A 15,034-nucleotide genomic window follows, 5' to 3' on the forward strand; every position below is an offset into this window, starting at 1 on the left:
GCCTCCCAAAGTGCTGGGATTACAGGCTTGAGCCACCGCGCCCGGCAAAAAAGAAAGAATTATTTAGGAGGTAGAGGTGATGGCATTTGGTGACCCATTAGACTTGGGGAAAAGGGGACTGGGAAGAATCAAGCCTCACTCCCTTGGGCAGCTAGGTTAAAGCTGCTGCCATTTTCTGTATATTACTAAAATACAAAGTCACAATATCCCTTCTAGTGTGTAATGATGAAGCTGCTTTTACCCAATTAGTAGGATGCATACTGTAAGTTCTTTTTCCAGGGTGGTGAAGGATTTAGTTGATGCAATGTTAGAATCTCGCCCCCCTTGTGAACCCAGAGTCTTCACAGAATTTGCCAGTAGCCAACTCTTGTCTCTGGTCAAAAACCAAGTTTTCACTGTTTAAAACTCATTTATCCCGTGTAGGGATTGAACCTATGAATACTTCATTAACAAATTTGAAGACTTGGCCTTACCAGGGCAAGGGTCTAACCTTATACCGTGTCCGATGTCCACTGTGGGGAAGTCAGCGTAAAGCAGGTACCATTTGACACGTAATGACTTTCTGACCACTAGAGGCATCCCACAGTGGAATAGACAGTGCCTGCTAAGGTCACTGCATTTGTGCTGTGTCATTGAAACACTCAAGCCTGCTCTATAGGATCATGTGCCATCGAAACCAGACAAGACATTCTTGCATTGAATATGTTGGTCTGGATCATCTCTAAGGCCAACTCAGGAATCAGATTTATGCTGGTGTTTGCAAGGTCAAGTCATTACTATAATTACTTGATCTGTGGAATTTAAATGTATATATACACACATGCACACACACACACACAGTCAGGAATTGAGATAGCAGATATGGGAATAAAATCTAGGGGACTTGCTTTTGACCATCCATTTACTAGGCAGTCCTCAGTCTTCCTCATTGGTGGAATCCTGACAAATCCTGTGCTCAATTAATTCATCCTTCCATCATTAAATACCACTTTTGCTTAGAAAGAACATACTTCACATCTAGGTCAGTTGATTATGGGAAACTCTGTTATTAGATAGAATCTTAGACTAAATGGCTTAGTTCCAGTTTCTGTAACCTTAGAAGACATGTGCAAGGATATTGTCTTTCATCAGTTGAACATAGCTCAAGGTGATGTTAAAAACAGAGAATGAAGCTTTCTGTAACTGGCATTCTACCAATAGATATTTCATATGTGCACTGCACAGTGATAGCTCATAGTGATGCCCTAAGATAACCTAAGAATTATAAAGTGCCCGTTGAGTCATCCAAAATAAAATTACTTTTTTTTTTTTTTTTTTTGAGGCAGAGTCTCACTCTGTCACCCAGGCTGGAGTGCCGTAGCATGATCTCAGCTCACTGCAACCTCTGCCTCCCAGGTTCAAGCGATTCTCATGCCTCAGCCCCCAAGTAGCTGGGACTACAGGCGTGCACCACTACACCCAGCAATTTTTTTTTTTTTGACTATTACAAAAGTTTATTTAACAAAAAGTCTAATATGAAAATGTACATGACCTAACTTTTACATCATAGTAAAACAGGCCCTATGGAGAGAGGACCTGGGTTTCTCTGCTGAACAGCCATTTTTTATACCCATTTCAGGGCTTCTGACATGATGATACTATTTCCTCATATTACCACCATTCCAATATTGTTCTGTTGCCCACTAGTCACCATCTCCATACGTTCATCTATCGCAAGATTCATAAAGGGATCAAATCCCCACAATATTCCTTGGACATGTCTGCTACCATTTAATTTCAATGATAACTTCTTGTCCGTAAGTCCGCTCTAGCCATCTGTCTAGAACATGATGCTGTTCGACATGTTCAACAAAAGGTGACATTCGAGATCTTCAAGAAAGAAGGAGGGAGAGTGCGGGGTGACCAGGGGCCCGACCGCAGGGCCAGGAGGCGAGTCGGCCAGAAGGAGGTGCAGTGGCTGCTGGCATTAACCATGCCGATGTGCGAGCTTTGCTGCTAATTTTTGCATTTTTAGTAGAGATGGGGTTTCACTATATTGGCCGGGCTAATCTCAAATTCCTGGCCTCAAGTGATCTGCCCACTGTGGCTTCCCAAAGTGCTGGGCATAAGCCACTGCACCTGGCATCAATTAAATTACTTTTAGTAAAATTTTGGTATTAAGTATTTACATGCTTATATTTACCATATATGCTAACTTCTTATGTTTGATGACATTTGAATTACAAAATTTTTTTCTAACAATACTGGATATCACAGAATTTGCTGTCATTAGGACAGGTATAGCTATTCGTGAGAGTGACTGGCCTGCCAGTGATACTTGGTGTACATGCATTGAAGGGTGGGGTTTACACTGTGGTCTTTCTAGAAACTAAAGAATATTTTTCATAGTGTTGTTGAGCTAAAAGCAACAACATAAGGATTACCATTTGCTGGATGAATCAATAAATATTACTAGAGGTCATATGACTTCCTAAGGCCTCACATCTGGCTAATGGTACAAATGCTTTTTTCTGTGGCCTCTCTTAGCACGACCCTGCTTTTTTCCCCATATTCTTATAAAATCCGGGCAACATGAGAAGTCAGAAACACTGATGTAACAACTAGAACCAGTTTTAACTTTATTATGGTGGTGTCTATAGGCTTGGTGGAGGTATAAAAGGTCATGGAGGGGCTGGGCACAGTGGCTCAAGCCTGTAATTCCAGCACTTTGGGAGGCCGAGATGGGTGGATCAGCCGAGGTCATGAGTTCAAGACCAGTCTGGTCTGACCAACGTGGCAAAAGCCTGTCTCTACTAAAAATACAAAATTAGCCGGGTGTGGTGGCACATGCCTGTGATCCCAACTACTTGGGAGGCTGAGGCAGGAGAATCACTTGCATCTGAAAGGCAGAGGTTGCAGTGAACTGAGATTACGCCACTGCACTCCAGTCTAGGCGACGAAGTGAGACTCTGTCTGAAAAACAAAAAAAAGTTCATGGAGGAAAAACATCCTAACAATTTTCAAAGAAATGTCCCTTTTCTCCCCTCTCTTCTCCTCCCCTCCCCTTCCTTTCCTTTCCTTTTCAGAAAAAAACATAAAGGAGAAAGTTGTGCATATAGTAAGATGAAAACAAACACATTTCTAAAAATCTGCTTAGATTCTTTTTTAAAAAAAAATCTGTTAAATATTTTCATGGCCTTTGCAAAATATAGTATAATCACTGAATACCTAAGAAAAATTAAATGTTGGCAAGTAAATGATACATATGACAAGGATTTTCTCTTTTAGGCCTATTACCTAGAATTTTAGTATTCCTCTGCAAAATAGGTAGGAACACTGTAACTCAGTAAAACCCCATTTTAATGAGATGATTCTTGGTAAAAAAAAAAAAAAAAAAAAGAAAGAAAATGAATTTTACAGAAAATTAGAAACTGATAGTCTATTCAGATTATTTTGGGGAGAAGAAAAGCAGTCTGTTCTAGTCATCTAATGCTAAGCTAAGGAACACTTCTGCATTATATCTGTTTTCTAAATGAATCTGGGTGTGTGAAACATAGATACAAAAGGTTCAAAAATGAATCCTATGGTTTATCCGTGTTTTTTGCTTCATGAAATTGCCATCACCCTCATTACATGACTACATGAGAATGACCCTCTTGGCGCTAGCTCTTGTAGGAAGAAGTGGCACAGGCTGCCCTGTCACAAGGTGTGGTAGGTAGCTGTGTCTCTGATTACCTACAAGTTCCTCGCACCAAAAGGAGGTTACCAGGTATTGCTTCCAGAAGATCTACAGAAATCCCGAGGTATTGCCTCCTGTGGCCAAGGATGCAACACCACATTGGTACATTTGGTTTTATTTTAATTGATGGCTATTAAATGCACACATAGATATTATGACGCAGTTACATGTCAGAAACAGGCGGTTCTCTTATCTCTATCTTCCAGGGACTGATATCATGTGAAATGGATTCTCCACAACTCAAGGGTCACACAGGCTCCATAGTCATGAGTGGCTGATGGATCTCACAGAGACAAATGCCTTTCGCCAGTTAGAAATGGGATGCTCGCTTCCAGGTTCTCTCTTCACCCCTTTTGTGCATCTGTGGCTTTCTGCCTGATCACAGTTGTATAGTGTACATTGTTGCTTGATACCTATTTGTTTGTAGATGGGTTTAAAATTATTTTCTAACGGCCAGACACAGTGGCTTATGCCTGTAATCCTAGCACTTTTGGAGGCTGAGGCCAGCAGATCACCTGAAGTCAGGAGTTCGAGACTGCCCTGGCTAACATGGTGAAATCCCGTCTCTACTAAAAATACAAAAATTGGACAGGCATGGTGGCTCACCCCTGTAGTCCCAGCTACTTGGGAGGCTGAGACAGGAGAGTCACTTGAACCCGGGAGGTGGAGGTTGCAGTGAGCTGAGATCACTCCACTGCACTCCAGTCTGGGCAACAGAGAGAGACTCTCTCAAAAAAAAAAACAGAAACAGTCTTCTAACAGTAAACATCCTGGAAGTAATAATATGCTTTTTCAGGCATCCTTCTGGACTTTGGCCACTCTTAATCTTTGTGGAATGGGTGTGTAGGCCACGTGTATACAGCGTTAGTGGGGAGGAGTTGCCTTTGCTATGTATTGCTTTATAATCTATCCCCATCAGCTCCTGAAGAAAATACATCATTTTCACCAAGTGTGAAGGTGGAAATTTGTGCTGAAGATGTTTGCCCGGCTGGTAGGTAACACAGAAGCACAGTGGAGATTCACTCATTTGTCTTGCATTTCTATGTCCACATGGACCCCTCTATAAAACAAAGTGATATGTGTAAAAAAATTTCAGACCATGCAATAAGTAAAGATATCTTAGTCTTTTCCGTATGCATTAAAAATAGAATATTAAGGCCTAAGTACTCAGTAGTATAATAACTTTTGTTTTACAAGGTGTGGCTTTGACACCTAGTGGTGCCACTTCCTGGTCTTGGATGAGCTGTACGCCTCTGTAAACCCAGCTTCCTCACCTATAAAACAGCTGCCTCGTTCAGCGTTAATGAAGATTAGTCAGTGACAGGCCTGGTGTGCTGAGTCCGCACATAGTAAGCCTTCAAAGAATGTTAATTCTCCCTTTCTTCTTAACCAAAAATATAAGAAACAAAATGTAGTTTTAAAAAGAGTTTTTTGAGATATAATTTGCTTACCATGCAATTCACTCAAAATAAGGAGATTTGAATTTGAAGATTTGCATGGGAAATTTTTTTCAGGATACTTTGCCCATGTCTACATATATCCTGGTCATCATGATGTCATACCCTCGTCTCCCTCCCCTATTTCCCAAATCCTCATCGTACCCTTTTATACACCCATAGACACACACACACACATGCACACATACACTTTTCTGAAGCTAGATATCCTTTTTTTTGTTTAAAAGGAAGAATTAAAAATGTTCAAAATGTAACTGGAGAGAAAGTGGGCAACTTTGGGAGTAAATATTAGCAATCGCCAATGGGTTTGTGGGACTCCTGGGGATCCCTGGTAGGGCGGGGGACAGCTCTATTTTCAACGGGTGACTTTTCCTCAGGAACTTCTGCAATGTCCCATCAACCTCTCAGCTGCCTCACTGAAAAGGGGGACAGCCCCAGTGAAAGCACAGGAAATGGACCCCCCCATCTGGCCCACCCAAACCTGGACACGTTCACCCCGGAGGAGCTGCTGCAGCAGATGAAAGAGCTCCTGACCGAGAACCACCAGCTGAAAGGTAAGCAGGGCTGGCCCATGCATGCCCCGTTCATCCCGGGCCTTCAAGAAATGCCATCCCTTTGCACTAAGGCTTGGTGGTGAGCACCCTTCTCCCCATTTCCGTAGGTGGTAGCGGGTGGGGAAGCACAGGATTTAGCTTTTGGCAAGGCTAAATCTGTTCTGATACTTACTTTCGGATACAGGTAAAAATAAAAATTGTGTGTAGCTCAAGGAACTAGCATAATGAAATTGAACCCATTCAAAAGGAAAAAGAGGCTGGGTGTGGTGGCTCATGGCTGTAATTCCAGCACTTTGGGAGGCTGAAGCGGAAGGATTGCTTGAGTCCAGGAGTTCAAGACCAACCTGGGCAAGATGGCAAGACCTCATCCCTACAAAAAAGTTAAAAAAAAAAAAAAAAAAAGCTGGGCGTGGTGGTGCATGCCTCTGGTCCTAGCTACTGGGGAGGCTGAGGTTGGAGGACTGCTTGAGCCCGGGAAGTTGGAGCTGCAGTGAACCGTGATCATGCCACTGCACTTCAGCCTGAATGACAGAGAGAGACCTTGACTCAAAAAAAAAAAAGAGAGAGAAAAAGGAAGAAAGGCTGCTATGGTTCCAGAGTTAGTCCTAAATAATACCTTATTAAGAGAAAGCCTCCTGGTATCTCAAGCCATGGCTTTGGGCAGGACCAGTGTTTGAATCTAGGAGTAGTAAGAGCTTCCTTAGTTCCTGGTGACCATAGATACTTAGATACTTGTGCTGTAGTGGCAGTACCCAAATCAACTTTATTCTCTTGGGACTTTTAAGGACTAGAAATGATGTTCATCCCACTAGTCTTTTCTGTAAGCAAAAACCACTTCATCTTTTTGCTGCTGACCCTTGGGCTGAGGCTAAGCATGGGCTCTGATTCAGAGCCATGTGGTCAAGTGGACTAGAGGGAGATTTGGTTCATCAAATCAAGTCCACTTTCCTAATGTGTGATCCCATCACTCTGAACCTCCTGCAGAAGCCATGAAGCTAAATAATCAAGCCATGAAAGGGCGATTTGAGGAGCTTTCAGCCTGGACAGAGAAACAGAAGGAAGAACGCCAGTTTTTTGAGACACAGAGCAAAGAAGCCCAAGAGCATCTAATGGCCTTGAGTCACGAGAACGAGAAATTGAAGGAAGAGCTTGGAAAACTGAAAGGGAAATCAGAAAGGTCATCTGAGGTGAGCAGACTGATCTATTGTGACTTTTTTTTTCCCATAACATTTGCAGTAGAATCTTATTTGTCTAGACCCCTAGATCAAAACCTGTCATGGTTCAGTCTGGATTGGTGTTTTGCCTGGTCTTGGAATAAGTGCTTTTGTTCAAAAGATTGGTTGCCCTATTAAGGGTCATGGATAATCTCTTTTAGGGGAAAGAAAGTTGTAAAGCTTTGACCATATTGACTGTAGGCAAAAGAACAGTAAGGTTGTAAATCATCGTATTGTATTCATTATAGATGGTTCAGATGGGCCTCTACCTAGAACCATCCATTGTTTTAAGTTTCTGTCTTTGATATTAAAAATGTGTTTACAAAACTCATTACTCAGAATTTTTACTTGTTGACCTTGTCTGTCAGCCTAAAATGGAGATTATCCACTTTACATTTTCCTTTTTAAAAATGTTTTGGAAAATGTCCTGTTATGGTAAAAGGTTATCGCGTTGCCACAGATGAAAAGAGAAAGAGACACATTTTTCTTGACCCAAAGGACCTGGAAAAACGTGCTTATACCTGGGAGTGGATGTCAAAAATGTTAGTAATGACATAACCCAGAACACGTTTGAAGTCCCCACTGGGCGTGGTTTGTTAAGGAGGCCTCTGCTGTCCATGGCAGGTGTGGGGAGAAGGGATATGTGTGGGTATTGATGGGAGGGAAAGGGCAGGAGGTTGGGTGGTGAGAGCTTTTTTTCCTTCCTTTCTGGAATTTTAGACAACAGTTTATGAGTCCACTATTGCCAAACTGTGGTTGATTATTTCTATAATATCAAATTATTCCAGCATAGCAAGGAAGGCTTTCTTTCTTGTCATAAAGTTACTTTAAATTTTGATTATTTGAATACAATAAAATAATGTAAAAATTTCCATTTTAAATGTTATATCAAAATAAATTGTTGGCTAGGTGCAGTGGCTCACACCTGTAATCCCAGCACTTTGGGATCACCTGAAGTCAGGAGTTCGAGACCAGCCTGGCCAACATGGTGAAACCCCATCTCTACTAAAAATACAAAAATTAGCCAGGCGTGGTGGTGCATGCCTGTAGTCCCAGCTACTCAGGAGGCTGAGGTAGGAGAATTGCTTGAACCTGAGAGGCAGAGGATGCAGTGAGCTGAGATTGCACCATTGCATTCCAACCTGGGCGACAGAGCGAGACTCTGTCTGGGGGAAAAACAAAAAATTGTCAGATAAAAGCTGGAATTTTCTACATTAAAGCACAGGGCATAAAGGTGTTGAGAAACTTCCTTGTCAGTAGGTGTGGGAGCAATTGAGTCACGTGGCCAGGTCCTTAGTTTGATTTGTATTTGTTTTTTGGCTTTTTTTTTTTTGAGGTGGAATCTTGCTCTGTCACCCGGGCTGGAATACAGTGGCATAATCTCAGCTCACTGCAAGCTCTGCCTCCCAGGTTCACAGGTTCACACCATTCTCCTGCCTCAGCCGCCTGAGTAACTGGGGCTACAGGCGCCCACCACCACGCCTGGCTAATTTTTTTTGTATTTTTAGTAGAGATGGGGTTTCACCATGTTAGGATGGTCTCGATCTCCTGACCTTCATGATCTGCCCGCCTTGGCCTCCCAAAGTGCTGGGATTACAGGCGTGAGGCACCGTGCCCGGCCTGGCTTTGGTTTTTTTTTTAGAGACAGGGTCTTGGCAGTCTTGAACTCCTGGGCTCAGGCAGTCTCCCTGCCTCAGCCTCCCAAGTAATGGGAACGACAGGTGTGTGCCACCACACCTGGCTAATTATTAAATTTTTTGTAAAGATGGAGGTCTTGCTATGTTGCCCAGGCTGTTCTCAAAATCCTGGCCTCAAGGGATCCTCCCGCTTCACCCTCCCAAAACTCTGGGATTACAGGCATGAGCCCATGGTGCTGGGCCTTAGATTGATCTGTTCATTCACTTGACTCCTTGTCATCTCCAGGACCCCACTGATGACTCCCGGCTTCCCAGGGCAGAAACAGAGCAGGAAAAGGACCAGCTCAGGACCCAGGTGGCGAGGCTACAAGCAGAGAAGGCAGACCTGCTGGGCATTGTGTCTGAACTGCAGCTCAAACTGAACTCCAGCGGCTCCTCGGAAGACTCCTTTGTTGAAATTAGGATGGCTGTAAGTTTTTGGTTTTATTTTTGTTTTGAGCAAACTATGAAGCCTCACCTGGAAAGATGAAACAAATACCACTTTTTCTTGTCAACACAAGCCAAGGATTGAGGAAATTCCAGTGTAGCAAAGATAAATTGGCTCTCATTTAAGTATAGCATAATGCATATAAGGGTTGTGATAGCTAAAATGGAAAAATATTAATTACCTTTTATGATGAAAGATGTAGTCTTTTCTTTTCATCATGTCCTGGCAAATTGAACATTTTTGTGACTGACCTGAAAAGGAAAAAACCCACACAAGCATGAACTTTCTGTCATTTTTCAAACTAGATTTCAAAGCTGTATTCTGCAGTTCACTTAAGGGAGCTGCAAACGTTTTTTTAACAACAGAACCCTCTTTTTTGTTTTGAGATGGAGTTTCACTCTGTCCCCCAGGCTGGAGTGCAGTGATGCGATCTCGGCTCACTGCAGCCTCTGCCTCTGGGGTTCAAGAGATTCTGGTGTTTCACCCTCCCAAGTAGCTGAGACTACAGGCACATGCCATCACACCTGGCTAATTTTTTGTATTTTTAATAAAAAAGACAGGGTTTTGCCATGTTGGCCAGACTGGTCTCAAAACTCCCGGCCTCAAGTGATCCACCCACCTTGGCCTCCCAAAGTGCTGGGATGACAGGCATGAGCCACTGCGCCTGGCCAACGGAACCCTCTTTTCAAACGAAATGGTACAAGGAACGCTGGTGTATTAAAAAGAAGAAGAGGAGAAAAGAAAGAGCAGAACTGCTCTGGTTGTAGGTTGAGGGAGTGTCCTGGCTTTTCCTTCCCTTTCCACAACAGCTACTCAGGAACCTTTGAGAACTGAGTTTGAAGCCATTGCTATCAAAATCAAATATCTCCGCAACCCAAAATGAAGTGGGCTAAGCAAGGAGGCCCTAAGCTCTTGAGAAGCATTTGTTACGACTATGCCTGGCTGCAGGGGCAGCCCTATTGAAGAGCAGAGCAGGTCGATGCACCAGGTGGGGCCCTCTCCTTCATTGTGCTAACAGAGATTAGATAGGGAGAAAGATAAACAAGGATCAAATCATCTGCAATCCAGTGTAGTACTCACTTTCACTGAGTCAGAGTACATATCTGATACAGGAAAAGGGGCTGGCCGGGTGTAGTGGCTCACGCCTATAATCCCAGCACTTTGGGAGGCTGAGGAGGCAGGATCGCTTGAGCCCAGGAGTTCAAGACCAGCCTGGGCAACCTGGCAAAACCCTGTGTGTACAAAAAAAACTACAAAATGTTAGCTAGGCACGTTGGCATGCGCCTGTACTCCCAGCTACTCCGGAGGCTAAGGCAGGAGGATCAGTTGAACCTGGGAGTTTGAGAGGCTGCAGTGTACCATGATTGTGCCACTGCACTCCAGCCTGGGTGACAGAGCAAGACTCTGTCTTTAAATTAAAAAAAAAAAGAAAAGAAAAAATTTGTGTCCCTGGAAGAGAAAAATGTACATTGTAGGTAAGTCAGGAGGAGTGGGGAGCAACTTGCAAAAAAGCTCACCTGCTGGTTATATCTGACGTATGAGTGTGTGACTGTCTTTGCCTTCTGCTTTATTTGCTGCACTAGAGTTAGGAAACAGCTCTGAATAACCTGCCATCCATGCCCCCTCATACATTTTAGTGGCCAAAATCAAGAGAATTAAAATGTCAATTGAAAAGCATATTTTGTCAGAGTACCCTTTCTGCAAGTGATCGAAGATGACTGAGAGAGAAGTTTAACCAAAGAACATTACGCTTCTGTCAATAACCGATAAACTGCAGGAAACCCAACAGCATATGAGAAGTTTCCAAATGAAGCTTCTTCCTTCAGGGTGCATGGTTAGCATCTCATTCTCCCTGTCAGATGAGTGACAAGTTATTTTTAGTGTAAACATGTTTTGCTTGCTTTTCTTCTGTGAACTGTGAAACACTGCCCAAGATTTAGGAAGAAATACCAAAATATCTAGAACCCCCATGGGCTCAAGCAGAGAAAAAAAAATAGGTATCTGTATTTTTTATAATAGATGTATCTATATTTATATTATATAATTAATATATGTAATATATATTAATTGTATAAATACATAATTATATAATTACATATTTAACATATATTTATATAATATATATCTATATTTCTATATCTAGATATGTATCTAAATGTATATATTTATATGCATATATATAGGGAACCATCTTTGTGCATTTTTGAAGATTTTCCCTGGGAACTTATTGGAATATAAATGTCTTTCAAATCCTGTGGGTCTTGGACTTCTTGTTCCCTAAGTGACCTGCGGTGCATACAAATTTCTAACGGGAACCAACTTAGCCAAGATGGCGCTTTGTGAATCTCATTCACAGAAACTGCCTCTTTTTTTAACTTTACCTCAGTGAGTTCTAGCATTTTGCATTTTAAAGGACTGTCTGAGAAGGATATGTGGAGTTGTCACCATCTCTGTATGACCTTAACCTTGAGAAAGAGGGAACTGCCAAGGAAAGGGAGGAGCAGATAAGCTTTCATGTTTACGGAGTGGGGTAGAATGTGTATGGCGAGAGGAAACTGACCTTCACGCCTTAGCCGGGATATTTATAATCCCAACAGGGTGTGCCGGGTGAGGGGAGGGTACGTTTCCATTCCATTGGAGCCACCCAGTTTAAACACTGCACATCTGAATGTTCCTTGGGTTGCATGTCACAAAAATTCATCTTTTGTCTTTTTTTTCTTTTGACAAAGAATTTGTCTTGCAGACATACTATGTTAAATCCCTTGCGTTTCTGTTTTTACAGGAAGGAGAAGCAGAAGGGTCAGTAAAAGAAATCAAGCATAGTCCTGGGCCCACAAGAACAGTCTCCATTGGCACGTATGTGAAGGAAGACTCGGGCTGCCAGGCAGACAGGCTGGGCAGGCTTGTCACTGGGAGCTTATCACTGGGTGCTTGTCACTGGAGGTCAAATGTAGTGACCTGAGGAAGTAACTTCTTTATGATTTATACCAGGACCTTTCAAGAATATTTGGTTTGAATGCTATTTAATGCTGCAGCTCAAACTGGCAGAGATTAAAAACTGTTTGGTTCCCGTTTGGCTCACCCTGACTGTTCTGTTCTAGTGGTGTCTCACCTCCAGCAGACGAAAAGTGAAAGCAAACTGGTTCTCAGTCAAACCAATGAGACGTGTTTGCTCATTGGTTCCCTAGTGCCGTTTGACCCAGACCAGCCTGCCCAGCTTCCATAAGTGAAATATTTTCATTTTCTTTTCCCTGCTACTCCCCAGTTATAAGCTGGCATGACCAATACTGGAACATCTTTTGTAACAATGACCGAGAGCACTCTCAGTCACTGTGGATGTCGCCTGAAAGGGCCCAGATTTCTTATCTGTGGAGTCTCAAGTGTACCCGTCCCACGTAGATGTGAGGAAACACATGTCTTAAATAGTGGCAGGGCCTTGGGGAGGGAGGCAGACCTAGAACTGAGTGCCTGAACCTCTTGACTCTTGCAAGCAGTCCTCACTAAGGAGACTGCTAGCTTGCCTTCTGCAAGCTGCTTACTCCTGTGATCATCTATTCAAGAGATTGTCTGAAAAGATCTCTGAGGATCTCTTATCTCATAGTTTTTTTTGTTTTGTTTTGTTTTGTTTTGTTTTGTTTTTTGAGATGGAGTTTCACTCTGCCACCCAGGCTGGAGTGCAGTGGTGGGATCTTAACTCACTGCAACGTCCGCCTCCTGGGTACAAGTGATACTTCTGCCTCAGCCTTCCGAGTAGCTGGGACTCCAGGTGCCTGCCACCATGCCCAGCTAACTTTTTATGTTTTTAATAGAGACAGGGTTTCACCATGTTGACCAGGCTGGTCTCAAACTCCTGACCTCAAGTGATCCGCCTGTCTCAACCTCCCAAAATACTGGATTTACAGGCGGGAGCCACTGTGCCTGGCCATCTGATAGATTTTTAAAACCTTCTTTGTATAACTTGATGAATGTGCATATAGAATGACTTCCAAAATGTGAAAAAAATTGTCTTCCATTATGTTTCTAAGCCCTTGTATAAGGAAGAAAGTAAGTATTAGATAATATTCTTTCGTCAGAGTAATTGGCATAAACGAAAGTAATTCCCTTTTTTGGTTAAAAATTCTTCACGTTTCCCCCAAATTGCTTTTTTAATATTCAAAGACGTTCCTGGAAGTAGTGGCAAATAAAAAAGTCCTGGTTGAAATTTCAAAGCCACTTCCTTATCATTCATATCCAGATGCATAGACCACTTCCTCTTTAAGCCACATGGCTATTTTAAAAATAACAGTTCTGTACCATTTGTGAGTATCGTAATTACTCTGCGATTGATTTCCAGGTTTAGAGTTGGAGCTTTGGAGTCCTGGAAACTGGGATTTAATTCTGGCTGTTTATTAGCTATGTGAACCCGAGTCGGTGACTCAAAGAGTAGCTGCCGTTAGCATCATCATAGTCATCCCTCATGTTTTGTAACAGTGATCATGATTTTGTCTGTCACTGATGTGTCTCTTGATTTAGTCAGATTTTAAAATTGAGAAAAATACTTGATGTATCAACAGCGCCTCCATTTCTCTGCTCTCATTATTTGAAACCACAAGTGAAAGAGGTTTTCTCCCCTTGACTTAAGCTGTGATGGTCTCTGTTAACTTGGAGAAAGGCCAGTGGCCTGTACAATGTGCCTTTATCTTTTGTCTGACTGCAGTCCCCTTTGAGACTAGATCTCTGGAAGGCTTGCCACCTTCAGCCACGGCTGCTTCTGCTGAACTGTTCCATGGGTTTTGTGATCTGGTGTCAGGTACACAGTGACTGTTTGGAGGAAGTGGGTGTGTGCAGTGTAAGGCTGGCCTCTCCCGAGCCTCACTGAGTCTCCACACCTTCCCTAGGAAGCATGGAGGAGCTTGGCACTGGGGGTCCCAGGACCAGCTGTGCTTGTTCACTAGTTGAGAATTAGTTGGAGAATATTCTGGAAAGCAATTCCTTTAAGCTGGTCCCAGTTATATTGGGTTACTCTCTTCTTAGGCTTTGGTATTTTTCTGATGAAAACCTTTTAACCTTTATACTGACCATGGCATTGTCTAATTATAGGAGCAGATCTGCAGAGGGGGCCAAGAATTACTTGGAACATGAGGAGTTAACTGTGAGCCAGCTCCTGCTGTGCCTAAGGGAAGGGAATCAGAAGGTGGAGAGACTTGAAATTGCACTCAAGGAGGCCAAAGAAAGGTATGAAATCGGTTAACTTGAAATATGTGTTTTTTTAAAACAGCTTTCCTGAAGTATAATTAAGATACCATACAGTTCATTTAAAGTATACATTTCAGTGTTTTTTAGAATATTCCCAGGATTGTGCAACCACTGTGACTACAATATAATTTTAGAACATTTTCTCCCCCAAACGGTACTCACTGTTTGCTCCTCCAAGCAATGTGCTTTCTGTCTCTATAGACTTGGCCATTCTGGACATTTCATATAAATGGAATTATACAGTCTGTGGTCTGTGGTGACTGGCTTCTTTCACTTAGCATAATGTTTTTGAGGTTCGTCTACAATGTAGCATGTATCAGTACTTCCTTTTCCTTGCTGAATAACCTTCCATTGTCCATATATACAACATTTTGTTAATTCATTCATCAGTTGATAAACATTAGGGTTGTTGCCACTTTTTACCTATTATGAATAATGCTGCTATGAACATTGTGTACAGGTTTTTGCTTGGACCTGTGTTTTTAATTCTCTGGGGTATATCGTTACGGGTGGAATTGCTGGGTCCTATGGTACCTCTATTTCATATTCTCTTTTTTTTTTTGAGACGGAGTCTCGCTCTGCCGCCCAGGCTGGAGTGCAGTGGCCAGATCTCAGCTCACTGCAAGTTCCGCCTCCGGGTTTACGCCATTCTCCTGCCTCAGCCTCCGGAGTAGCTGGGACTACAGGCGCCCGCCACCTCGCCCGGCTAGTTTTTTGTATTTTTTTAGTAGA

The 15,034-nt window shown here is 42.7% G+C and overlaps 1 protein-coding gene across 1 annotated transcript in view; it reads left to right on the top strand.

Annotated features, from left to right (window-relative positions):
* The window catches only part of OPTN (optineurin), a 48,512-nt gene that overhangs the window by 3,164 nt on the left and 30,314 nt on the right, over positions 1–15,034 (top strand). Inside the window, exons 2-8 of the mRNA XM_011934231.1 lie at positions 4,916–5,067; positions 5,403–5,456; positions 5,553–5,729; positions 6,714–6,916; positions 8,867–9,049; positions 11,850–11,923; positions 14,147–14,281. Coding sequence (XP_011789621.1) covers positions 5,564–5,729; positions 6,714–6,916; positions 8,867–9,049; positions 11,850–11,923; positions 14,147–14,281 — 761 coding nt within the window. The 5' untranslated portion in view covers positions 4,916–5,067; positions 5,403–5,456; positions 5,553–5,563. The remainder of the gene's footprint in view (positions 1–4,915; positions 5,068–5,402; positions 5,457–5,552; positions 5,730–6,713; positions 6,917–8,866; positions 9,050–11,849; positions 11,924–14,146; positions 14,282–15,034) is intronic.

This window comes from Colobus angolensis, unplaced genomic scaffold (genome assembly GCF_000951035.1).
Source record: "Colobus angolensis palliatus isolate OR3802 unplaced genomic scaffold, Cang.pa_1.0 Scaffold133, whole genome shotgun sequence".
NCBI lineage: Eukaryota > Metazoa > Chordata > Mammalia > Primates > Cercopithecidae > Colobus > Colobus angolensis.